This window comes from Myotis daubentonii, chromosome 15 (assembly GCF_963259705.1).
Source record: "Myotis daubentonii chromosome 15, mMyoDau2.1, whole genome shotgun sequence".
NCBI classification, from domain to species: Eukaryota; Metazoa; Chordata; class Mammalia; order Chiroptera; family Vespertilionidae; genus Myotis; species Myotis daubentonii.
Window position 1 is genome coordinate 27798818 of NC_081854.1, and position 27747 is coordinate 27826564.

The 27747-nt window shown below is 50.2% G+C and overlaps 1 protein-coding gene across 1 annotated transcript in view; it reads right to left on the minus strand.

The window, feature by feature from the left end:
• CHST8 (carbohydrate sulfotransferase 8) overlaps positions 1-27339 on the minus strand; it is a 59520-nt gene extending 32181 nt beyond the window's left edge. The window contains exon 1 of the mRNA XM_059666984.1: positions 27052-27339. Within this exon, the coding sequence (XP_059522967.1) occupies positions 27052-27181 (130 nt within the window). The 5' untranslated portion in view covers positions 27182-27339. The remainder of the gene's footprint in view (positions 1-27051) is intronic.
• Positions 27340-27747: the final 408 nt, after the last annotated feature.

Below are 27747 nucleotides of genomic sequence, written 5' to 3' on the forward strand. Positions count from 1 at the left end.
TGTCTGATGCCATCCCTTTCCACTGAAATGCTCCTGTCAACCCGGGGCCCCTCCCTCAGGAAGAGGGCAGTGGGGAGGACAGGGTTCCAGCCAGCACGCCTCCCTGCCAGGCACTGGCCAAGGGGGAGTGAGAGAGCTGGCCCGGGAAGGCAGCCCACCGGCACCGCTCTCCTGGAGAGAACGCAGGAGGAGCAGGGGCTGCCGCCTCTGGCTTGTACAGCAACACCCTGATGACGAATACAGGCACCCAACACACACCATGTAGACACACACGTACATACACAGAGAGGCACATGTTCACAAAGACACCTGTACACCTGTGTGTTCACACTCACAGGGATACTCAGAGATAGGCACCCATGTGCACACAGTCATGAACACACAAAGACATGCACATTCTCAGACAAACACAGTCATACACACACTGGCAATGAGCCCCAAAGGGCCGGCATTCACCCCGCAGTTACCCTCCAGCAGCTCTGCTCACACTCACAGGCACGCACGTTCTCACGAGCCCAGGGCGTGCACACGTGCCCACTAAACCGCATACGTGGGTGTTTGGAGTGGAAAGATGGCCTGGGCGAGCACCCTCAGCCTGCAGGGGAGGGGCAGAGTCTGATGCTGCCTCTTGGTCTCCAGCAGGCCTCGGAGCTCAGCCGGAGGGTCTTGGGAAGGGTGAACACCAGGTGAAAATGATTAGCTGTCACTCAGCACTCGATTGATTCGGTTTGCTCTTGGCAAAGGGCTGACACGTTATTGATCCACTTAGTGTACTCATACCAGCAACCCCAGAGCCTGAGCCAGGACTAGCTAAAGCACATACGCAGCAGGGGCGGGAAGGGCCATGCCAGTGGGAGGGGTGGGTGCTGCGGGAAACAGCCGCTTCTCCTCAGAAACCTCGTTTGTGCAGCCACACCCCTTCCCGGCTTGTGTTCCTAGTCGAGAAGGCCCAGCTCAGGTTGGAGAGGGGAAGGAGCATGACCAGGGAACAGGGAGGACAGAGGGAACACTGGTCGTGAGAGCTACCACAAAATCAGCACGTGGGCTCTTTTCTTGGAGATGTTATTAAGCTTTCTCTCTGTTTCCTGACAGAATTTACTCCACAGCAGGGGCTATGGCTTTAGTTTATCAATAAACCTTTACTGACCTCCATCTCACTTCCTTCTTATAGTACATTTGCTTATCCATCCATTGTCTGTCTGTCCATCCATTCACCCACTCATCTGTCCATCCATCCATTGCCTATCCATCATCCATCCATCCATCCATCTGTTCATCCAGCCAGCCAGCCACCCATCCATTCATTTGCCCACAGACCCACCCATCTATACAACCATCTGCCCGTCCCTACCTTCCTGTCTTCCACCCAACAGACATTTATTAAGTACCTAGCAGTGCTTAATCCTGCTATGTTTACAGGAGGTGGGAAGGTGGCTGGAGGTAAACAGAGACAGAAACAGATCTGGGCCCTGTCATGAGGGGTGGCCAGTCTCAGAGGACCAGAAGGACAGAGAAGGACTGGGGACAGATTAGTACAGCGGTCGCCAACTGGTGGTCTGCAAACCACTGGTGGTCCTTGAGGTCCGAAAGGTTGGTGACCGCTGGATTAGTACATCGTGAGCTGGCTCAGGGCGCTCTCTGCTGGTGGCAAAGCAAACGCACACCTCTAAAGTCAACTGGCTCTAGAGACTTTGGAACTGGGCTTCCAAGGGTAGCCATGGGGTTCCAAGAAAGGTTCCCCAGAGACCATCAGCCTTCCTGTCAGGCTCTACTACCTCCTGCAGAGGTGTCATTCATGGGTATGTGGACATTGGGTTTCCTGTTGCTACAGATCGGGATACACGGGCACAGCATTTTGGTCAGACAAGCTTTCGCCACCCTAGTTCGGGCCAAGTCTGACTACCATTCATCTCTGCATCCACGTTGGGCTAGAGCACAGTGCTGGCCACTGATGCTCTCAGCAATGACGGGCATGGCCATCTTTGATGGAGACTCCCCAACTCCTGGCCCAGCTCCCAGGCTAGGCTGGCCCCTGCAGGGAGAAAGGAGCCCATGGGTGACATTTAGAATAGGTGAGCAGGGCCTTGCTTCTGGAAGCTCCTGCACTGCACCCTGTCTCCTGCATCCTTTTGGGTCTGGAGTGGAGAAGGTACCTGTCTCTCTTCTGAGGCCACCGTGGGAGCCCCAGAGGGTAAAGCAGGGGAAGGAGCTGCCCCTCTGCAGTGAGTGGATGCCAGGTTTGGCGCAGGAGCTTCGGCTGGGTGTGGTTTTGGTTGGCGAAGAGTGGCTGATAGGATGGAGTGGTGTGGGTGTGTGTATGGGGTGTGTGGTATGTGTGTATATGGTGAGTGTGTGGTACATGTGTGTGGTGAGTGTGGCATATATGTGGCACAGGTAGAGTGCATGTGTGTATAGAGTGTGATGTATGTGGGTATAGTAAGTGTGTGGTGTGTGATTGTGTGGCATGTGATGTTCATATGTATAGTGTGTGGTGTGTGCAATGTATGTGGCATGTGATTATGTATGTGCGTGGTGTGCATGTGGTGTGTGGTGTTCATGTGTGTAGTGTGGCATGTGTATGTGTGAATGTCTGTGTGAAGTGTGGTGTGTGAGGTATGTGGTATATGTGTGTGGTGTGTGAGGTGTGTGGTATATGTGTGTGGTGTGTGATGGGTGGTGTGTGAAGTATGTGGTATGTGGTGTGTGTGCTGGGTGTGTGGGTGGTGTGGACCACAGGGCCTAGAGACCACAGCTAGGCCCTAGACAGACCCTCTCTAAGGTACCAGGAACTTTGGGTCCTTCGCCCTCCTCTGACGGCAGGTTCTCGAACGGGGAAGGCCTGGCGGGGTTCTGCGGCTCAGGGGCCTGGGCAGGAGGGAGGCATTGAGGCCTGAGGAGCAAACAAGCAGTGCAGGAGCCCTACAATGGGGCAGCCAGAGCCCAGGCGTCTCCTCTGTGGCCTCTGCCTTTCTACCCCTCCCAGCAGCTGACATAGTGAGCGAGTGGCCGCAGCGGTGGCCCTGTCACTCACAGGCTGGCTGGGGAGCTGCTGGAAGTCTGGGCTTGCTTGTGAACAGAGCAGGCCCCCTGCACAAGTTTATGTAATTCTTGTCACTCAAAACAAATTGACCAAAGGCAGAGCCCCTTCCCTACACCCCAGACTCTCTGGGGGGCTTCGTAGGAGCCTGGAGACGGGGAGGAGTCCATACTGGGCTGAGCCTGGCCCTCCCCTCAGCACATGGGAGATGCCCTCCACTGGAGCTGCAATGGGCAAAGGACCGGGCACTCGGGCTGGGAGGAGAGCAGGGCAGCATGGAAATAAGAGGATTACTGGAAACCTTCAGATGGACGGAGGCCAGCGCCCCAGGCCCCCAAGCCAGCCTGCACACACCAGGGACCCCTCAGCTGGAGACTGCAAGGCTCTCAGTTATGGACTGAGTTGTGTCCTCCCAAAATTCAAATGTTGAAGTCCTAATGCCCAGGACTTCATGATAAAGCCTTTAAAGGGGTATTAAGTTAAAATGGGTTACTAGGTGAGCCCTAACTTAATATGACTGGTGTACTTATAGGAAGAGGAAACTCACACAGAGACACAGGGCAGACCATATGACATCACAGGAGAAGACCCATCTATAAGCCAAGGAGAGAGGCTGCAGAAGAAACCATTTCCACTAACACCTCGATCTTGGACTTCTAACCTCCAGAGCTGACAGAATAAATTTCCCTGTTTAGGCCCCCCAGCCTGCGGTGGCTCATGGCAGCCCTGGCACACTGACACACTCTTCCTGGGAGCACTCCCCCAAGATGCCGACCCCTCATCACACACTGAGCAGAGCCTGTCCCGCGTGTACATCAGTCAGGCGTTCGGTGTCTCGCTCTCAACAACGAATGGATAGCCAAAGGTCACCAGGCATCTGGGGACAGCCTCCAACACAAGAAAGAACAAAAGAAGTAGAAAAAGGTGACCCCAGAGGAAACAAAAATAACTCAAGAACTAGTCAAAACTGCAAACAGCTTAAACATACATCAGTTAGGAGCTGGTAAAATGAATCAATGCCACATCTTTACAATGAATACCGTTAAGCTGCTAAAAGGGGTTCACCCCTCTCATACTCTATATGTATCCATGTGAAAGCAGGTAGACCATGTAGCATCAGGTGAAAGAAAGGATCCAGTACGAGGCAGGTGTATGCAACTTGCAGGAATAGAAGAAGGATCTGGCAGAAGGTGGTAGGCGGGCTTGCAGTGGGTATGTGTTGAGAATATCTGTTATGGGCCTACACGTGTGCCAAGTAAAAAAGTCACCATGGACTTTCTGATCTCCCTGCTTGCTCAGATATCTTTGGACCCACAGAGGCAGTCCTCTTTGACCTGGAGGGTCAGTAACTCATATGCCTGCTTGAGGAAGCTGCATGAGGGGAGGGTCGGCATCTTCGGGGAGTGCTCCAATGACTCCTTCCTAGACAAAAAGATGGATGGATGGATGGATGGATGGATGGATGGATGGATGAATGGGAGGATGGGTGGCCGGTTGGACATCATCATATAGTCATGAGGAGGCTAGGTGACAACCAGGGACAGCTAACCCAGCAAGGAAGTGAAAGCCATTCTGGGCACCGAATGTCTGCTCCCTGAAGACCTGCACACTCCCTGGGCCCTGTCACTTCCTGCCAGAATAGACACGAATGCCCAGAAAATAAGTTGAACCTGTTGAGTTGCCAAGGCAACCAGAAGTGAGCTGGGATGCAGAGCCGAAGGGAAGTCCTCTCTTCATTTCCTGAATCACAGTCCTGTCAGTGCTCTCTCCCTCAAAGCATCCTCCATCTCTCAAGGCCTGTCACTGTCAGTGCGGAAAACAGCCCTCCGTGTCTCCTGTCCCTCCCTGACCCAGCCCGGCCAAGATCCCCACATTACCCATCCCTGGGAATGGGGGCCTGGGTCCAAGCTCCCAGAGGGCTCAGATCATGCCAGAGACAAGACAAGGGATGGCATGGACAGACAATAGATTGGGAGCTTCAGGCTAGTCACAGCACACCCATGGCCTTGACCAAACAGCAGCCCCAGTGGGTGGGGAAGGTGTGAGGCAGTGGTGTGGGGGGATGAGAATGGGGGGGCAGCTCAGAGAGCAACAGGGTAAACATGAAAACAGAGCAGATGAGTTTTTGGGAGGTGACAGGACCTTTGCACGAGGGTCAGGGCCAAGGGAGGGAGAGGTAGGCTGGCCTGTCAGGGTAGAGTGTGTGCCAGTGTGGGCTTTGCCGTAGCCTGAGGGGAATTCTGAGGGCTGGGCAGTGTGGGGCAACCCTGGAGTCCGGAACCCATACCAGGAAAGAAAGGGAAGGAGGAGCTGAAGCAGGGGGTGGGGACAGCAAAGAGAGAGCCTCCCAGAGTAGACAACCAGTAGGAGAAGAGCTGTCCAGCTAGAAGGACCAAGTCATATTTGCCTATGACTCCTAATGAGACCTGAAAGCATCCTCCATCTCTCAGACTTGTTGAGCTATTAAAGTCCCCCAAACTAGCACTTCTCAGCCTCCCATCATGTTCAGACCACCTGGGAATCATGCTAAAATGCAGATTCTAGTCTAGTAGGTCTGGGTCAGGCCCGAGAGTCCACTTAGCAGGCTCCCACATGCTGCCGATGCTCGTGGTCTATAGTCACACTTTAGGCGTCATGATTCTAAGTATAAATCCTGCTGTTAGAAATGCAGAATCGTGGGCCCCACCCAGGCCTACTGGATCATTATCTGCATTTACCAGGTGGTCCAAGTGGCCTGTAGTTATGTTAAAGTCTGAGAAGCACTATTCTGAACCAACGGCTTTCAATGTTGCTCACACAGTGGAGTCACCTGGGGAGCTTTGAAAGCTGCTGCCTGGGTCCCTCCCCTAAAGATGTGGATTTGATTGAATGTGTCTGGGGTGCAGCTTGGACATCAGGTTCAGCACTTGGGCCAGAGTCCTCATCTCCTGTTTGTGTAGACCAGGGGTCCTCAGACTACGGCCCGCGGGCCACATGTGGCCCGCCGAAAACATTTATCCGGCCCGCCGGGTGTTTTTGCTGCCACTGCCTGTTGCTTAGCAGCCAACTAGTTTTTTTTTTTAAACTATAGTCCGGCCCTCCAACGGTCTGAGGGACAGTGAACTGGCCCTCTGTTTAAAAAGTTTGAGGACCCCTGGTGTAGAGGGAGGGAGGGCCTCTGGAATGGCTGAGTGAGGATCTGGCAAATTCCTTACCCCAAAGAAATGGCAGAACAGAAAAAAACACACACACAAACAACAACCAATTGAAGAACTCTGGAATTTGACCAAAGGTATACAACATATTAAGAAGCAATTTTTTCATTAAAAAATCTACTGAACCTCAGAAAGAACAGTATAAGCCTGTGGCATTTTAGCCTGGGCTGCTTCCATCACCCTCACCCAGTTCCCCGATGGCTGAAGTTCTAACAAGGTGGAGCAGGCCACGGAGACTGACTGAACAATTCCATGCCCAGGAATGCTGTTGAAAATCCTAATTCTAAAATCTCAGCTAGCCCAAGTTTGTGATACAGGTTGGGGAAAGCAGTAGACTACCAGACGAGACAGAAATTTAAAGGGAGATCTGGGAAATGAGATTACTAAAGTGGACAACAGATAAAACAGTTTAAAAGGGAAATTCATAGCTGCAATATCTATATTAGAAAAAAAGGATCTCAAATCAATAACCTAAGCTTCTACCTTAAGAAACTAGATAAAGAAGAATAAACTAAACTCAAAGCAAGCAAAAAGAAGGAAATAATAAATATTAGAGTAGAAGTCAATGAAATAGAAAACAATAAAAGAAAAAAGCAATGAAATTAAAAGTTATTTGAAAAGACCAACAAGGTTGACAAACTTTTAGCTAGACTTAACAAAGAAAAAAGAGAGAATACACAAATTACTAAAATCAGGAGTGAAAGAGGGAACATCACTAACGAATATAAGAGAATACTATTAACATCTTTATGCTAATAAATTAGACAATTTAAATGGAATGAACAAAGCCCTACTAAGCTGACTCAAGAAGAAATAGAAAATCTGAATAGACCTATAGTAAAGAAATTGAATTAGTCCTTTAAAAAAATCTTTCTACTGCCTGGCTGGAGTGGCTCGGTTGGTTGAGTGTCAGCCTGTGCATTGAAAGGATTGCTGGTTCAATTCCCAGTCAGGGCACATACCTGGGTTTGGGTTTGATTCCCCAGTCAGGGCATATATGGAAGGCAACCAGTCAATGTTTCTCTTTCACATTTCTGTCTCTCTCTGTCCTCAGGCAAGGATTAAAAAAGAAAAATCTTCCCACAGCTCTTCCAGTCAAGGTGGCAGCATAGGTAAAAGTGGCTTGCATCTGCCCACAACCATATCAAAACTATAACTAAACTACAGAACAACCATCATGTAGAACAGCCTGAAATCTAGCTGAATAGAAGTCCTACAAGTAAGGATTTAAAGAAGAAGCCTCATCACGATTGGTAGGAGGGGTGGAGATGCAGAATGGGCTGGTCCCACACCCTTATGGTAGATAAAAATCAGGAAGGATATTTTGGCTACAGTGGTCCCCACTAAGGAGTTAAGGGTCCAAGCCACACACTAGGCCTCCAAACCCAAGTTCCAGTGCTCAAAACAGAAGTCCCCCTAACTTATGGCTATAAAAACCAGTGGGAATTGAGTCTGAGTGAGACGGAGGGCTGCCGGAGTCCCAGATAGTGCCTCTTAAAGGGCCTGCACATGGGCTTACTCAGACTCACTTCCTCTGAGCTCCAGCTCTGGGACAGCAGCTCAAAAGGCACCAGGGAGCCCTAACCGGTTTGGCTCAGTGGATAGAGCGTCGGCCTGCGGACTCAAGGGTCCCAGGTTCAATTCTGATCAAGGGCATGTACCTTGGTTGCAGGCACATCCCCAGTAGGGAATGTGCAGGAGGTAGCTGATCGATGTCCTGCTCTCTCATTGATGTTTCTAACTCTCTATCCCTCTCCCTTCCTCTCTGTAAAAAATCAATAAAATATATTTTTTTTAAAAAGGCATCAGGGACATACTGGAAGGAACTGAATTGTCTCACATCAGGGTGAGATCTGTGGGAGGCAGCTTTCTCCATGACAAAAGTGCTGGCAGAGGCCATTGTTCCTTTGTTGAGCCCTCCCTGCAACAGAGCTGGTAGGCAGATACCATATCTGAGTCCCCATTAACCTGGTTCACACTGTTCACCCTACCCTGGTGATTTCCCAAGACAGTGCCCCACCAAACTTTTGGGCCCACACAAACTGTTTCCAGTTGCTTTTCCATATGAATGGCCTGACTTTCATGCTTCAGAATTTTCTAAAATCTCTCAAACAAGCAGCATCTAGCTATAGTGTGCCCTGTACCTCTCACTGTGTACCTCTGGTTTACAGCTTGGCATCTCCTAGGCACCTCCAAGCCCAGCACAAGTAGCAGCCATCTGGAGATCGCTTTGTAGGTCAAACCGGTTGGCCCTGGGCCGAACACAGGTGGCAGCTGACCTTGGCCTGTACCTTTTGGGAGGCCCCAGAGCCAGTGCACCTGGTGGACAGCTTTAGACTGTGTCAAAGTACCACCCTGCCACCTCCACAACACATTAAAGATGAGGACTCAGCAGGCACCAGAGCGCCGCTGAAGCAAATCCTGCTCTGTGTGGTTGGCCTCTGCACAGCAGATCCTTTCCATTGATAGCTACCAAGACTCAACTACAACAGGTGGGTGTACACAGCCCATGCATTTGGGGGGTGGTGGTGGTGTGTGTGCACCTGGAGTGCCTAGCTTGGGTGATCCGGGAGGCTGTGCTACTGGATCCTATAGGACACCAACTACATTAGGCCACTCTACCAATCCCAGGAGATTTAGCAGCTCTGCCTAATACACAGAAACAAACACAGGGAAACTGCCAAAATGAGGAGACAAAGAAACATGTCCTAAATGAAAGAACAGAACAAAATTCCAGAAAAAGAACTAAACAAAATGGAGATAAGCAATCTACTAGATGCAGAGTTCAAAACACTGATTATAAGGATGCTCAATGAACTTAGGATAAGAGTAGTTGAATTTGGAGAGAACTTCAACAGCATAAAACAAACAAAACATGGAAACCATAAAAAAAAGAACCAGTCAGAAATGAAGGATACACTAACTGAAATGAAGAATAATTTACAAGGAATCAACAGTAAAGTAGATGAAGTAGAGCATCAAATCAGTAATTTGGAATACAAGGAAGCAAAAAAACACCCAATCAAAACAGCAAAAAAATAAAATAAAAAAATGAACCCCCCCAAAAGAGGATAGTGTAAGGAGCCTCTGGGACAGCTTCAAGTGTACCAACATTTGCATCATGGGAGTGCCAAAGGAGAAGAAAGAGAGCAAGAAATTGGAAACCTATTTGAAAAAATGATGACAGAAAGCTTCTCTAATCTGGTGAAGGAAATAGATATAAAAGTCCAGGAAGTGCAGAGACCCCAAACAAGATGAACCCCAAGAGCCCATAGCAATAAACACCATAATTAAAATGCCAAAGGTTAAAGGCAAAGAGAAATTCATAAAAGTAGCAAGACAAAACCAGTCAGTTACCTATAACGGAGGTCCCATAAGAATGTTAGCTGATTTCTCAACAAGAACTTTGCAGGCCAGAAGGAATGCTAAGAAATATTCAAAGTGATGAAAAGTAAGGACCTACAACCAAGATTACTCTACCCAGCAAAGCTATTATTTAAATCAAAGGACATATAAAGAACTTCCCAGACAAGGAAAAGCTAAAGGAGTTCATCTCTACCAAACCAGTATTACATGAAATGTTAAAGGGTCTTTTTTAAGAAGAAGGAAAAAAATGTGAACAATAAAATGGTAATCAATATTTATCTATCAACAAATGATTCTAAAAAATAAAATAAACAAGCAGAACAGAAATAGACTCATAGATACAGAGAACATTTTGACAGTTTGATAGGAGGGGCATTGGGAGGATGGGTGAAAAAGATAAAGGGATTAGAAAGTACAAATTGGTTGTTACAGAATAGCCATGGGAATGTAAAGTATAACATAGAGAATATAGTCAATAATATTCTAATAACTATGTATGGTGTCAGATGGGGGCAAGATTTATCAGGATGATCGCTTAGTAAGTTATACGATGTCTAATTACTAGGTTATATACCTGAAACTAATAATATTGTATGTCAGCTATAATTAAAAAATAAAAAATGATTTAAAAATAATAAAAAATATAAATATAAAATCTCCCCCCCCCACACACACACAAAATCCAGCTCTAGATGGCTTCACTAAAGAATTCTACCAAACAGTTAAGGAGAAATAATGCCAATCCTTCACAAACTCTTCTAGAAATAAAGAGGAGGAGGAGGAAACACTTCCAAACTCATTCTAAGATCTACTAGTATATTAATCTGATACCAAAGCCAGACAAAAACATCTCAAGAATAGAAAACTACATACAATTGTCTCTTAAAAATATCCCCAACACCACCCTAGCAAACGGAATCTACAACATATAAAAAGGATCATACACCATAACCAAGTGGGATTTATCTAAAGAATGCAAGATTGATGTGTTAATGTAATACACCATATTTACAGAATAAAGGATAAAACCACCTAAACGACTCAGTAGATGTAGAACAAATATTTGACAAAACCCACCACCCATTCATGATAAAAAAATTTTTTTTTCAACGAAGTAGCAGTAGAAGGAAACTTCCTCAGATTGTACAGGTCATCTTTATCTATCCTACTTGAAGCCTGGTGCATGAATTCGTGCATGAGTAGGGTCCCTCGACCTGGCTGGGGATCAGGGCTGATTGGGGCCGTGGGAGGTTGGCAGGCTGGAGGGAGGGCCCACGGGAGGTTGGCCAGCTGTGGGGCGGGGCTGTGGGAGTTTCCAATTGGGGCCATTGGGGCTGGCTGGCTGGGGGGAGGGGCCATGGGAGGTTGGCTGGCCATGAGAGGTTGGCTATGGGAGTGCACTGACCACCAGGGGGCAGTTCCTGCATTGAGCATCTGCCCCGTGGTGATCAGTGCATGTCATAGCGATCAGTCGTTCAGTCATTTGGTTGTTCAGTCGTTTGGTCGCTTAGGCTTTTACATATATAGGTAGGTACCATTATACTTACTGGTGAAAGATTGAATGTTCTTACTAAGATCAGAATTTACCACTTCTAGTTCATATTGTACTAGCCAATGCAATCAGGAAAGAAAAAAAAAATCTTTCTGATTGGAAAGAAAGTAAAAATCTCTTTATCTGAGGACATCATGACTCTGTGGTCTGCTGGTAAACCTAGGGAATTCACAAAAGGAACTACTAGGATTAACTGACAAGTTGAAGGGTACAAGATTGATATAGAAAAATCAACCACATTTCTCTATACTAGCAATGAACAATCTATACATATAAAAGGCTAATATGCTAAGTGTCCAGGTAATGATGTCATGTATCAATGCTGGCTTCCTCTCCCTAGCAACTGGCCTCATTGCAGTTTCTTCAGCCCGGGAACAAGACTTGCTTTATAGCCAGGTGGAAACATTTTACACTTTAACCAAATGTTTATGAAGCGTTTTCCTGTGCCTCATCTCATTTGATCCTCACAGAAGTCCTGCAGTAGGTAGATAGAAGACTTGGTGAAATCCTATTTTCATTAGCTGGAAAATGGATATTTAGAAAGCTTAGAAACTTGACCCAACTGAAAAGAAGTAAGAGATGGTGGACCTTGAAAATGACTTCAGGTTTTCTCACTGCACAGAATATAGTCAAACACTGTGGCAGTTAAATATTTTACCCTTTGTTCTCCCTGCGTGATCTATAATAATAATCTGCTTCATGTAGATATTTACTGCTGTGTTGCTGATAATTACCTGAAAGAGAAGCTGGGATGCTTCACTGGGCTGGAAAAAGTTTAGCTAAATCAGAAAACAGGTTTAATTAAGCAAGTTTATTTTTTATATACAAAAGGCTAAGTTGACTCATGCATGCACGATACATATAAAGCTCTTGCTGGCACCAGTCGCACCTGTGTATTTTGATCTGTCATTGTTGATCGTGAATTTGGTTGACACTTCTATTATGGAGAAAGGGCGAATAGTGATATTAAATAGTGATAATAAATATTTCTTCTAATTAATTTCCTTTCAATGTTCATGAATTCGTGCACTGAGCCACTAGTCCAGAAATAAAATTAAGAAAGCAATCTCATTTACAAACATCAAAAAGAATAAAATACTTACTGTAGGAATAAATTTAACAAAAGAAGGGTAAGACTTTTATACTGAAAACTATAAAATATTGCTAAGAGGAATTAAATAAGATTTAAATAAATGGAGAGGCAGTCTATGTTCATGGATTGGAAGACTCAATATTGTTAAGAGAATAATTCTTCTCCAGTTGATTGTTGGATTTGATGCAATGCCTATCAAAATCCCAGAAGGCCTTTTGTTGGCAGAAATTGACTAATTCTAAAATTTACATGGAACTTTACATGGCTTTACAAAGGCCTCGGTGGCCAAAATGATCTTGAAAACGAACAAAACTGGAGGACTTATACTTCCTGATTTCATGATGTATGATCCTTTTTTAAACTTACTAGAGGTCTGATGCATGAAATTTGTGCAAGAGTAGGCCTTCGCAGTTGGGGTGGCTGCCTGGATCCCTCCCAAGCAGCTACAGGCGCCGGCCTGGATACCACGGCTGCAGCACTGGCTTCGTCCTGGAAGGACGTCCGGAAGGACATGTGGTCTAATTAGCATGTTATGCTTTTATTATTATAGATAGTAATTAAGACATTGTACTATTGGAGTAAGGACTAACATATAGGTCAATGGACTAGAATTGAGACACCAAAATAAAACCCTTATATTTGTGGCCAATTTATTTTTCATTAAAGTACCAAAGCAATTCAATGGGGGAAAAGATAGTCTTCAATAAGTGGTACTGGGCAACTGGATCTCCACACTCAAAAAGATGAAGTTAGACCATTATCTCACACAAAGCAAAAATTAACTCAAAATAGGTCACATAGATGTAAGAGCTAAAGCTATAAAAACTTTGAGAGAAACATAGGAGAAAATCTTTATGACCTTAGGTTAGGCAAAGATTTCTTAAATCCAACACCAAAAGCATGACCCATAAAAAAAAAAAAAAAAAAAAAAAGATGAACTGTACTTTCTCAAATTAAAAAAACTTTTGCACTTTGAAGACACCATTAAGAAAATGAAAAGACAAGTCACAGATGGAAGACATTATTTGCAAATCCAATAAGTACTTATATCTAGAAAATAAAGAATAACAACTCAATAAAAAGACAAATAATTTAAAACATGAGCAGGAGATTATTTCACTAAAGAAGGTATTTGAATGGCTAATAAGCACATGAAAATATGTCATTAGTCACTAGAGAAATGCAAATTAAAATCACAATAATACCACTGCATATACACTAGAACGGCTATAATTAAAAAGACAAATAATAACAAGTGTTGATGAGAATTGCTGGTGGGAATGTAAATGGTGTAGCCATTTTGTCAACAGTTTGGCAGTTTCTTTAAATTTGCAATACAACCTAAATATTTACCCAAGAAAAATAAAAACATGTTCACACAAAGACTTGTATGTGAATGTTCACAGCAGTATTAGTCATATAGCCAAAAAGTATAAACAATCCACATGCCCATCAACTGGGGAATGAATAAACCAAAATTCCATGTACTGGAATACTATTCAGCAATAAAGAGAAGTGAACCGCTAGTACAGGCTACAACATGACAAATTTCAAAACATTATGCTAAGTAAAAGAAGCCAGATGTAAAAGGCTACATACTGTATGATCACACTTATATGAAATGTTCAAAAACTAAATCTATAAAGACAGAAATCAGGTGAGTGGTTGCCTTGGAGTGGCTGCAGTGGGAATGAGAGATTTGGGGGGCAATGGAAATATCCTAAAACTGGATTGTGGTGGGGGTTGTACAGCTCTGTAAGCTCATTAAAAATCATTGAAGTGTACACGTAAAATACAGGGTGCCTCCCCAAAATTTATACACGCTTTGAATAATTATTAATTCCAGTGGGTTAAATCTGAAAAGAATGAAACATTCATTGAGCTATCAGCTGTTAAAACATGTATACATTTTTGGGGACACCCTGTAGATGAATGTTATAGCATGTAAATTTTACCTGAATAAAGCTTTTTAAAAAGGCCCTAGCCCCAGACCCCACGGCCGGCATTCCCTGGAGTTCACCACTTCCCTCTAATCCAGTGATGGCGAACCTATGACACTCATTTTTTTGGTTGATTTTTCTTTGTTAAATGGCATTTAAATATATAACATAAATATCAAAAATATAAGTCTTTGTTTTGCTATGGTTGCAAATATCAAAAAATTTCTATATGTGACATGGCACCAGAGTTAAGTTAGGGTTTTTCAAAATGCTGACACACCGAGCTCAAAAGGTTCACCATCACTGCATCTAACCCCTCTCCTTTTTTGGCTCCTGGGATTTCTCCTTCCTGAGTTTTAAAAACGTTTTAGATCCCATTTTACCCAGGGCAGGTGGGCTCATGGGCTCAGTCAGCCCACACTGCCGAGGCTGGCCACATTGTTGGTATTTGCTTTCATGAGATTCTGGCATTTTCTGCTCCCCGAGGAGTGCTGTGTGTTCCCCTCAGGGAGGCAAATAGAAGAAATGAAAAACAGGCTTGGTGGAGGGATGGCCCCGCTTGGGTGTGACTCCTGCTGTGGGCCTGGCTCCCTCACTCTCTCTAGGACACAGGAATGGTCAGGCGGGGGTCAAGCCACACTAATGCCCCCCCCCCCTTCCTCCTCCTCTGCTCGGTGGGAAGTCCCATTCCAGTCTCAGCCTCAGACCCTAAGTTGCAGCTGCAGAACGGAGGAGGAGGCAGCTGCAGACATCAAGCGCTCCTGTTAACAGTGCTGGAAGCCTGCTTGGGCAGAGCGAGGGACACCGGGAATCCCTGTCACCCTGGTCATGATTTCCAGGAGAACAGGGGCCTCCTGGTTCCATTCCCTGCTGAATCCCAGCACCCAACCAGGTTGGGGCTCAGAGACAACTCTGCAATGAGTGCAAGGGGAAAGTGCCCCAGCAGTGAGAACCACTCCTCCTGGCTGTGTCTTCCTGCTCTCTCTGACTGCCCTCCCTCCCCAGGACAAGGGACAAGACCCACACACATTTTTCAAGCCCTTGTATATTGTACCTGCTTAGCGAGCAGACTTGGTTTAAGCCCAGAAAATCCTTTAATTACTGCTGCTACTTCTGGCTGGGTTCTGAGAAGGAACTAATTCGAGCAGCGATCACTTGGCCTGAAATATTATGAATGTAATTTCATCATTTGGTCTGCCCAGGTCTCAGCGGGGGTTACAATAACTGGTTTTGCCAACTTTGTGCTGAAATGGCAATTCTTCACCCACTTCTGTGGCTGACAGCTGCCCCTGTGGTGCCGAAGGCACCTGCCCCAGCCTGGGTCCTGACTGTGTCCCATGCCTGCTCACGGCAGGTTAAAAGGTCAGTGCGCGCCCAGAGCAACCAAACCCAAACTTTGGTGGGAAATGTTTCCCACACAAGCTGTGAGCCCGAAGCACGCACACACCTTGTGGTTGTGCACACACACACTCGTTCACACCATGGTGAATGAGAGCCAGAAACGCACGCCCATTCATACAGGTCCCATTGCTTCACCAGCCCACACATGTGCACAGATCAGAACATGTCTGCACACCCTACACCAGCGTAGCAGTGCCGTGCAGGCCCCAGGCTGGCCCTCCAACACCGTGTGTCTCACAGTGAGGCGTTCAGAGCGCTGAGTGGCTGCCAGTCACTAATAAGGCCCTGTGTGTCTGGGATCTGAAGACCGGGGTCTGGGTTAGGCACTGACAGTTACTGGCTGTATAATCTTTGGCAAGTGTCTTTGCCTTTCTGAGCCTCAGTTTCCCCATCTGTAAAATGGAGACAGGGTGCTGTGATGCTTCTGTGGGAGGATATTTGTGAGGCAGGTAAAGTGCAGTGCCTGGTACACAGTAGGCGCTCAGTACTATCTCATCATTGCTCAGACGACACCCCAGGTGCCGCCTCCTGTATGCCTACAGGACTCTCTGGTCCCACTCAGAGCCTCAGTGGCATAGCCCCTGCCTGATGTGGAGGCAGCAGCGAAGTAATTGTCTGCAAAGTGCCCCTCTCCCGCCCCAGACAGTGTCCTAGCGGGGCAGAGGCCAGTGCAGCTGTCCCGGCCTTTCCCCATCACTGTGGGAAACAAGAAATCACTTTCCACTTAAACCCAAGTGCACTCACAGGGCACCCACAGCCCACTCCCCAGCTCCTAGGTGAAGGGCCCACCTTTGCAGGAGGGTTTGTCCAGAAATGATTTGTTCTTTATTCACAGCAACAAAAGCTTGCTCCAGGTGCAAATATTTGCATATGCATAACTGCGTGTAAATGCAGGGAGGTTTTCATTGCATGCCCTGCCCAGGCCCCCACTTGGCCCTTGCCCCTCCCCATACCTCTGCTGACCAGTCACCTTCTAGGCCCCGGGTCTCACGCCTGAGTGGAGAACAGGCATCTGGCAGGGCTCCTGACCCTCTGAGCCAGACTGAGGCCATGCTGGCCAGCAGGCACCTGGAGAAGCTCTCCCTATGACTCCCTTGGGGTCTGGCATGATTCCAGTCCTGAGGACGCTGGAAAGTTAATGAGTCCCCTCCCCACCAGGGGGACCCACCATCCCTCTGCCCTGGGGTGACAGGAGAGAGGCCCTGGGAGTGTGGGAGGGGGCAGGTCTCAGCCTGAGGAAGGCTGGGCTATTGGACAGACCCTCTCCTTCCAGCCCATCCAACCAAAGCAGGTGCCAAGATGGTTTATTGTCAGACTCTGAAAACACCTTCTAAATTCTGAGCTGCCACTTAAAAACCAGGAGAATCCATATAAATATATGTTACAGATTCCCAGTTTCTTTGAAAAAAAATGTAAAGGAAGCTCTGGCCACCTTGGGCCTGCATCCCACACAGATCTCTCGGTTGGAGCCGCGCAGCTGCCGGGGGCTGTCTGTCCACTCCCTCCGCCTCAGCGCAGCGTGCATTTTCTGATGGACTGGAGACCGCACACGGTTTCACTGACATCTCTCCTCCTCCTCCTCCCTCCTTTTCCTATCACCCTCCCTCCAGGGCTGGCCCAGACTCTGAGGGTAAAGGTCGAATGTACTCACAAACGGTAGCTTTTGGTGGTGGTGGTGGGGGGGGGGGGGTAGGAGTCCCAGACTCCTTTCAGGCCGCCTTTCCCAGGGCAAGCACCTTCGGACACACAACCAAAATGTGGCGAGGGGTTCAGTCCAACCCAGGTTGGGAAACACCTGGGCTGAGAACCGGCCAGGGACTAGACCCTTGACCTGCTTTGGGGACAACCAAGCTGGGGAGAAGGGGGAGCCTGGATGAGGACCAATCTATTCTACAGGTGGCCTTCAGGACTTCTGGGGGCTAGAAAATGGCATGGCCAGGCCCTAGGGCTCAGTGAGAGGCAGCCCCAGCTTCCTGCCTGGGCCCCAGACAGCGAGAATGGGAAGACCCCCAGGTACTCCTTACCCTCTCTCAGAAGCCAGCTAGCTGTTGTCCCCAAGCAGTGGCTGCTGGGGGCAACGGGACCCATTTAAGTTCAGCTGTGTTTCCCATATAAGAAAAAAAAATTTGAGTGAAAGAATTGTCCACTGAATTCCACCATGATTCAAATTAATTCTGCAGAACCACAATCTGGGGAAATAAGGTTTATAATGAAAATATCAGCAGATATGTAACTGTGAGCTTCTGGCTGAGGTGGGATCTGCCAACTCCCAAATGCTGCAAATATGCTGGGAAGGAGAACACCAATGCTGACCCTAAAGCCACATGAAAGGTGTCACTGTAAACAGGAGGGGCTGGCAGTTGAGGCCTGCGGGCTCAGCCACACCCAGGGCGTCCCTGAGGGGCCCACTGCCCCCTGGATGTGCATCAGCCGGAACCAGCCCTCAGTGCCTCCAACGTCATAACTACCGCCGCGATCTTTCCAGGGTTTAAGAAGCCACGAACCATCCAGTGGTCATGGAGAAGGATAGCAACTATAGCAACAGCCCTGTCCTTGGACCCTGTCCTGGCACAGACCCATTTCTCCGCTGCCCATGTTAGCGATGTACGACGTCAGGAAGGTTGGCGGTGCCCGGAAGCATGTGTGGGGCTCCACAGGCCCTTCCCCACGCCACAGGGAGCGGGTCTTCCGATTCACTGTCCTGAGCCCACCCCACCCCCTCCCACAGTCCTGAGACTACAGGCCAAGCAGGGCTGCGCGGAGAGGCCAGCCAGGCAGAAGGCTCCCCACCCACCACCCGCTGAACCCTTGCCACTTTGGGCTGCAGTCTCGCCCTGCTCTTCCTGGCAGGTCCCCTGGGCTGAGTGGGGGCTTGGCTCTGATGTCAGGTGACTCCCACTGAAGATACCTAGGCAGTGGGGAGAGAGGTGGGGAAGGTGTGGGCACGGGCGGAGGGAGAGAAAGTTCAGGCCCCGTCTGGGTTGCCTCCCAGCACCACCCCAACATTGGGTTCAACGCCAGACTAGGTGCAGCCCCGGCGCCCCAGACCAGATGTAATTCTGGGGCATCTCACGCACAGATCTTCACCCGCCTCCTCCTCACTGGGTCCCTCCAATTCACTCTGGGCCTGGCAGAGCGGGAAAGGGGTCAGCCCACACCCGAGCGCCGCTCTGGGCCGGCTGAGTCATGACTTGTCGCAGGTGAACAGAGCCCGATTCACCCCGAGTGGGGCCTGGGGGAGCAGCCGCTGCTGTGCAGACACTGCCTGAACCGGGCCTCCGGGCATCGAACCGCCAGCCCTGCTGGCCGCACCCAGGCCCACACACAATGGCAGACCCAGTTTTCCAGCGGACTGTAATTTCAGAAGGGGTCTTTGTGTGGCTTGATTAACCAGACACCAGAGGAGCCTTGGGGCTGGGTCAGGGAGAGGGGCTGCTGCTGAAATCTGCTGTGTGTTGGCAAGAAAGCCCCTTGAGGAAATGGTAGAAAAACAGAAAATACGAGAAATGCAGACCATGACATTAACTAGTAGCAACAGGCAAGTGTGCCCGGCTAACCTGGGCTGGAATCCTGCCTTGGGCCACTCTGGCTGCAGGACTTTGGCATCTGACGTAACCTCTCTGAGTGTCAGCTGAGGGCGGTGATGCCTGCGTTGCGGGGTGAAGGGAGATGAAATGCAGGCACCGGCACCGTGGCACTACGTTTCATGCACACGGAAGCGAATTACATTGTTTCATTTTAAAAATTACCATCACACACGTGTGTGGAGCTCTGTGGCTTTCAAAGCCATTTTTGTCCATTCCTTCATTAGACCCACACAACGGTCCTGTCTCCTATTTTTCGCATTTTGCTTTAGTTCCTTTAATACGTAAGTCGTGCTCTTATTGGATATAATTGTCCCAATATTCCGTTCTGCTATCCTTTTTAATTCCCCCGCCCCTAGGAACCTTTAGCAGAACAATTCTGGGACCATTTTCTATTAATATGAATTTCCAGATTATAGCAATATGATGTCTGTTTCCTAATTTAATTAGGTGATTCCTGTTATTAGTTCCTACATGCTCATTATTTCTCATTTAGCATATTTAATGCACCAAAGGAAGAGAGGCTCTGGCTGGAGACCCCTGGGCGTCTTCTGCAGGGAGAAGGGAAATGTCCCCCCACCTACAGGATGGCGGAGGAACGGGGAAACTGAGACCCCACCAGGGAAGCAGATGCTGGGAGCGGGGCAGGGCGTGCTGACACTCAGGACAGCCCAGTCTCAGGTGAGAGAGGGTTGTGGCAGGTCAACTCCACTGCAGAGATGGGGCCACGGTGGGCGCCCTGAGGTCAGGGCAGTAGTGAGGATCCTTCATGAAGCCTTGCCCCGAAAAACACAATCAGAGAAGGGCCAAAGCCAGTATCCCTGGCCTCCCCCAAACCCCTGGGCTCCGGTGCCCACACCTGAGGGTTGTGTATCTGACACCACCTTCCTTTTGGGCACTCGCTGGCTGGCTGCCATGCGGAGGCCTCCAGGGCACCCTTCACAGTGCAGTTTAAGTCAACACTGCCCTGGAATCAGCACAGAACACAGCGTGAGTGTGCCCCCAAATGTGCGGGCCCCGCCTCAATGCACCCACACCATCGAGGGAGCTCAGCCATCTGTGCTCCTGAGCTCTGGCCAACCCCGGTCCCCTCTCCGTCTCCAGCCCTCACATTGGCCAGGGCTCCGCTCACTGGCCACTCCATGGCCCCAGAAGAACCCCCACAGGGCTATTCTGGAGTTTGCAAGGAAGAGCGGGGAGGAAGGCCAAGGAACGCTCGGAAGGGGCACTGTTACAAGCATCCTGCCCCACAGCCCTGACTTTGAGAGCCTGGTGCATGCCGTGAGGAGGGGAGGGTCCTCCAGAGAATGCAAGTCAGTGGGTGGATTTGCCCAGAGTACACTTCTGCTGTGGCCGCAGACAGGGAGTGGAGGGAGGGCAGGCCGGCCTCGTGAGCCAGCAGCACCCGGTGAGAGCTTGGACACGCGGCAGGTGCACTGCTTAGAGACACCGGGTTCCGAGAGTCCCAGCCCTGCTGATTTTGCAATGATAGATTGCCAGCTACTTAACAGGATGGATCACTGCAATTACATGTCACTTCTGATATTCACAGTCACAACAAGGATGTGTCAGCCTCGCCAGGTTTGTAGGAAATATGTACGATGTTCCGCAATGCCGTTAGAAAATGGTTTTAGGAAACAGACGCGAGAGGATTCCAATAAAACCCACCTGTCCGGAGAGGATTCCAATAAAACCCAGCTGGCTGAGGAAAGCAGATGGCTCCACGGAAATGGGAGGGGGTGGCTCCCCTGGGCCGGAGGAGCGTGGGTTTGGACACCCCGGCCCAGCATACCGCCCCTCCGCTGACAGCCAAGGAGGGACGGCCACCACGCTTCCCTCTTCTGCAACCCCTCACACGGGTGGTGTTAGAGCTGCCAGAGCCTCGCAGCAGTTCCGCCCGTGGCCCCCGCCCACCTGGGGCTTTTGGCCTGGCGGTGTGTGCTCAGAGCTCCCTGGGGACACTCGTGGACAGAAATGGTCGCTGTAGGAACAAGACAAACCCTCTGACATTGCAGTGCAGCCTCATCATGGCTCACACAGGACTGTGTGTCCCTGGTCATCGTGGGACCGAGAGCGAGGGCTACGCTTTCTCCAGCCAGCACAGCCCTGCCTCCAGGGGATCAGAGCAGGACCCCGGAGCTGGCCAGGCCCATGGCATTGGAATTCTGGCTCTGTCGATTTCTAGCCGTGAGATACTGTGCAAGACACCCGGCAGTGTGTGCTCTGGCGAGAAACCCAGACCCGTCTCATCCAAGCCACCTCACTGCTTCTGTTGGCGGTCAGCACCTTCAACCTCTTGTGAGGTGAGAAGGCAGACAAGAAAGGCACCCTCCCCTCCTCTAGGAAGCCCTCCTGACCCGCCGGCCAGGCCTCTGCCTCAGGCGTGTGAGGGCAGGAGCGGGTGTATCGCCTGAGAGTGAAGATGCAGGGGGAGGGAGGCAAGGTGGGGGCTTCCTGCTTCTCTCCTCTGGTTCTGAGGTCTGTGGGGCTGGAGCCCTGGGTGGGGGCGCTATAGGGCAACTCCACACACCTGCCAAGCATCTCAGGTGCCATCTGCTTAAAACAGAATGTGTGGTCTCCAGCCCCTCCCCCAGACCACTCCCCATCTTGTGTGTCTGCCTCAGTGTGTGGCACCCCTGTGCCCCAGCTTCCAGAGCCAGAAACCCCAAGCCGAAGCCACCCTGAACCGAGATGGCTGCCCTCCTCACCTCCACACCCTCCCACACATGTGGCCCTACCCGAACCTGACCCCCTGACGCCCTGAATCCACCCCACCCTGCCCCCACTGGCCCTTGTCATCCCTCTGGCCTCACTCAACCCCTCCCAGCTGGTCTCCTGTAGTTGTTGTCCCTTCTCCGGCTCCTGTGTACAGCGCCGCAACACGCAGCCACTAAGATGGGCCTTTTAATGGCCGCTCCCCCCTCAGAATCCTAGAGCACCCCATGGCCCGTGGCAAAGGCTCGCTCTCCTGCAACGTCCCAGGGCTCCCTGGGCCGCAGCCTGGCTGTGTCTTCAGCCACAAGTCTAGATCTGCAGGTCGCAATCCAGCCCCGAAACCACTGGGAGTCCCTGCCATGCCACAGCCTCTCATGCCTCCAAACCCTGATCCACACTCTTCCCTCTGCCCAGGCCCTGCTCTGGGCCCAGACCAGGCAATACCAACCGTCACAGCTGTTGGGAAGGCAGTAGGTGCAGTGGGCACAGCCAGCTCTACAGCTGGCTCTGAAGCTCAAAGGCACAGCTTTTAACCTCTCACCTCAGCAAGCTCCTCTGTCGAATGGTGTAACAGGACTTAGTTCATGGGGTTTTGAAAGGATCAAATGAATTCCAAACACATGGAAAGACCCGTGACAGTGCCCATCACAAGTGAATGCCGAGAGTGTGCCCACATCAGTGGCGTTGCTGTTGGTTAGTCCACTGTAGGGAGAGCTGGGCACCTCATCTGCCAATAGGAATAATCACTACTTATAAGAATTATATGCAGGAAAACATGTAAAGTGTTAGCACAGACCTGGCAAGTGGTTTTTGTTATTGTTACGATCCTTGAATGCCCCGTGCCCTGGAAGGAGTGCCCTGGGGCAGGCTGCAGACCGAGACATCACCTGAGCTGTCCAGTCCCTTTGTCTGCACTCGCAGCCCCGGGGTGGGACCTCTGCTGGGAACCTCTGCTGTGACCTTGGCTGCCTTCCCGCCCGACTCCCCAGCACCAGCCCCAGTCGCCAGCACCACCACCCACAGCTCCACAGCTTTGGGGAAGCAGTTACATCACTGAAACATGGGGGGCGGGCCCACTTTCCGAAAACTCATTCCGCAAAAACCAAACATTAAGAAAAACTATGTATAGTGTGCTAGCAACGCAGTTTGTATCATAAAGTCAATTTCTTTAATGTAGCAATGAATAACCCAATCAATCCACTGGCCACTTTGGTTTCACGGGTCACTAACGACTCGCTTCACCCCATTAGAACAAAATCCATCCCACCGAAAAGGATGGAGGGATGATAAAACAGCAGGGCGCTCTGTGCAGCCCTGTGAACGGCTGGGTCTAGGCTACCGACTTCGCAAAAGCGAGCCGGGCAGAGGTGCGCCTCCTGAAGGAACAACCTGGTGCCACACGTGCATTCTGGCCGAAGAGAGAAGGAAAACCGAATCCTACATTTGATCGAACTGCTAATTTACTTAACTGATAGGGACTCCAAAGAACAGAAGACAATATTGAACTATGCCAAGTGGACACAATCAGCTAAATCCCAACTGTGGAAACTCTACAGGACTGGTGACCCCGTTTCCTCCAACAAATAGCAAGAGGGAAATAAAGATGGAGAGGGAATCTTGCCGATGGAAGAGATTTAATGACTTGCCCATCAACTGCGATGTGTGGGCCTGACCTGGGTACTGAACACAACAAATGGGAAATAAAGGTATTTATAATATTTGTGAGACAACAAGATATTTGAACACTGGCTGAGTATTTGATGATATTAAAATTGTTGAATGCTAACCAAGAGTTCTTCTCTTTTAAACTGAGAAAAATATTGAAATATTTATGGCTGCATTCATATTCCACAGGGTACATGCTTTAAAATCATATAGAAGGAGGAAGGTGGGTGGGGATGTGGATGGGCCAGCTTGGCCAGGGTGGGGGTGCTGGGTGCATGGGGTCCATTGTACTGTCCTAATCTCCTTCTCTCTGTGTGTCCCAAACTCTCCATCTGAAAAGTTCATAAAGAAAAGCAGCTCATAAACATTCAGTATGCCTGTCTTCTGCCTCCCCAGGGCCAGCATGTCGGATGAGTCATTCCTGGTTCTGGCATGCTCTCTGAGTCTTCCATTTAGGAAAGGGGCAAGTCTAGTCCCCTGGGTCAAGAAGTGATCCAGGGCCTGGCAATATTGGAGAATAAAATGTTGGATAGGTGAATTCTCGGATCCACAAGAAAATCTAATCTTAGACTGAAGGTAGGTTAACTGGAAGTGATTCACATTTCAAAAGATTTGGTTTAAATATAGCAAACATTGCCCTAACTGGTTTGGCTCACTGGATAAACCATCAGCCTGTGGCCCGAAGGGTCCTGGGTTCGATTCCGGTCAAGGGCATGTACCTTGGGTGCAGGCTCCTCCCCGGCCCAGGCCCTGGTTGGGCTCGTGCAGGAGGCAACCAATAGATGTGTTTCTCTCACATCTATATTTCTCTCTGTCTTTCCCTCTCTCTTCCACTCTCTCTAAAAATCAATGGAAAATATCCTCAGGTGAGGATTAACAACAAAAATAAATAGATATAGGAAACATTTTTGAAAATATGGCTTGATTTACAACAGTTGGCAATTCCATAAGATTACTTCTAATGCACTAGCCAGGTGATGTTTGCTGACTGGTCCCAAAAAATTTAGCAGCTGTTCACCTGGTAACTGCATGGGAGAAACCTCAATGGCACTCTAACCCTGAGAACACAAGTAACTAAAAGCTCCCACCTGCCCTCTTAGCTTGTTTCCAAATCACCACCTGTCCAGCCTCCCCTTCCCCATTGGTCAGTGCCGCCCAGAGCAGATCCCAGTGACTGGTTCCCAGGGAACTCTCTGCCACTGTGAGAGACAGAGCAGCCGTGTGGAATTTCCTCTGTGGACTCCCTCAGCCTCGCCCGATCCGGGCGGCAGGGCAGCCTCCTGGGTCTGCAGCTCCCACCGGCAGAAATGCACCCAGAGAAGGCTTGTCCAGGGCCCTGGGGGCCACCCACCCATGCAACTGGATACATACACTTTGTAAGCACTGGTTTCCAACAGATAAGTGTAATCAAGGTTTATATGCTCAGAGAAGCCAACAGGATGGGATTGTTTCACTTGAAAGATCAGAAGAAAATTGTAACTAATGTTGTGGAAAATTACTTTGATATTGCTTTCTTGGTACCGAATCACAATTAGGCTGCTGTGAGAAGTACAGGGAAAGAATAAATGAATAGTAACAAATCAGCACAAACAGCCTGTGTCAGGAACACTTTGCTCAGGGAAAGTAATGTAAGCATTATTTAAAGTTTTACGACTGTGTTTGATGTGCTTTACGTAGAGTGTCAAGACTGTCCGTCACCTGGCACGTGGCAAGGGGGGGTTCAGTTCCATTTACAGCCAGAAGAACACGGCTCAGGACCCAAGACTGCTCTTTGCCTGCATCTGCCAGGCCCACGAGGTCCACGGCTACAGCTTCCTTCCGTCTTTCACACCCAGCCAGCCTGAGCCTTCCCCACACCCCACTCACCACTTCACCCTAGAAACCCCAGCCACCACACCCAACTCCACCCAGGAATGTAGCACCTGCCCCTAGCGTGTACCACGGATGGGTGCATGGCACTGTCCCAGCTGGACACCAGCCTCGAGGACCCTCTGCCTGTATGTGCACCCCCACCACACACACACACACACACACACACACACACACACACACACACGCATCAAGGATGCACGGTGCTTCACCCCAGGCTGTGTTTGGGGGCCTCTCCGCAGCTCACTTCCTCCCAGATAATACACCCCGTGGGGCCAACTCTGTCCGTCCTGATGGCATGGGCCCAATTTGGCTGACAGAGTCGCTACCCCACGAGGCTGCAAAGTCCCCATAGAGGAGCCAGCTTGGTCACATGTCCTTGCTGGGGAGCAGCCAGACCCACTTGTGACAGCCACCATCTGTGAGAGTCCAGCCAGGCGTGAGTCAGCACAGTGACTGGCTGCCATCTCCTGGGACACACAGTCTTGGCTGCCTCTCACTCACTCTCTGTGATGAGAGAATCAACTCATAGGCACTCCCTGCCAGGGCCTCTGGTAGCAGCTGCCAAGCCCAGGGCCCTAACTCTGACCTGCTCGTGCTCCTCTTGCCTTCCCACCTACTGCCTACAGGCCCACACTACCCTGAGAGCGTGAGCCAGCCCGGGCTGAGGGTGGCTGGGGAGGAGGCTGCCCGCCTAAGGGCCAGGTGCCCCCAGGCCGTGCTCCGCCCTCCTGTGCTGTGCGCTGCTGGTAGGGATGGTGCAGGGACCTTCTGCCTGAGCCCCCAGCCTCCACTCCTCCTCTGTGTTGCCCGTGTCCCAGAGCACACCGACCATGGGTGTCCTCATGGCCCTCCTCTAATAAGGCCCAGGACCACTGCTGAGAGACGCCAGTGCCCCGGGCATGGCAGCAGTGCTTTCCGCTCATTCCAAAGCAGAGCGACCCTGGCCTTGGCCCTGTGCCTGCTGCCCTCCGACCCTGCCGTGTTCTCTGGGGCAGGGGCTGTGTCCCATAGGCAGGAACCTTGCCCGAGCGCCTTTCTCCACATCCCATCTGCCCAAGGCTCCAGAACCATGTGACCTGCTCTCCCCTCACTGTCCCCAGTGGACCCTCGCTAGTCAGTGAGGGTTTGCCCCTCTAGTGGGTCACCAGGGACAGGTGGGATAGGAGGCAGCAGATGGGACACCAGCAGGAGCAGTCTCAGCCTCAGAAAGCCAGGAGGTACCCTATCCCTCTGCCCAGGCCAGAGTGGCTAGAAGATTCAAGGGGTCCCAGGGTTGGGCAGAGAGAGTCCCATTTGGGCGCATGAGTTCAAGGAGAAATCGTGCACCCTCTGATGTCCCAGATCCTGGGAAAGGTCCTGAGAGGGGGCATAATCCTCCTTAAACCTGAGTTTCACCAAAGGCAACAACCAGCTGAGAGACGGTCAGCCTGGCCATCATTCCCAAAAGGAGTGCAGAGGCCAAAGGTCAGAGGTCAGAAGCCAGAGCCCTAAGGCTAGTAGTCTAACATCAGACAAAGTATTCCCACGTTGAGACTGATGCCCGCCAGGAGGAGGCTAGGGGGTCTCAGCACAGATCTGGCACCAGGGCAGCCTTGGAGGGCAAGCGGGCGGCGGGCCAATGCGAGGGCTCACCTGGCACCTGCTGGGGGGTGAGCTCCGTGGAGTCCTGCAGGCTGATGAAGAGGAGGAGGGCCGCGGCTCCGAACAGCAGGATGGATGAAAACATGCAGGCCAGCCGCATCGTCCCGGCACGCAGGGTCATCTGGGCCTTGCTCTGGGGTCACCTCTTGGGTGTGGGAGGCGAGTTCTTCCCTCATTGTCTACACCAGGTGTCCATCAGGCACAGTCTACAGGGCAGAAGGGAGAAAGATGGTCCATCACCACGGCACAGGGCCTCCTGGGCAGCTGAGGCCCCAGTCCCTGCACGTGACCGAGTGTAATCCCTGAAGCCGCCAGCCCTTCGGAACTCAGGTGTGTCCCTTCCGCCTTGCAAGCCCAAGGAGGTCCAGTGACCACCTGAAGCTGGGACAGCAGCTCCCCTCCAGGGTCTCCTGTATTGGCACCCCCAGAAAAACCTTGGAGAGAGACACTCTGGCCTCTGCCTGGGACAGCCAGAGTAAGGCCCCAAGACCCAGAGCCAGGCACAGTGGCCACCCACCTACTGTCCAGACTCTCTGAGCCTCTAAACAAGCACACTTGCATGCCATGGTGAGTTCTAGGTACAGATAGGAATCCAGGTCCTTGTCCCTTGCCACTGACCCGGCGGACAGTGAAGGCCTCAGTCTCCTCTGCCCTGGCCCCTCTCTATGAGATGTTCGGGACAGGTGT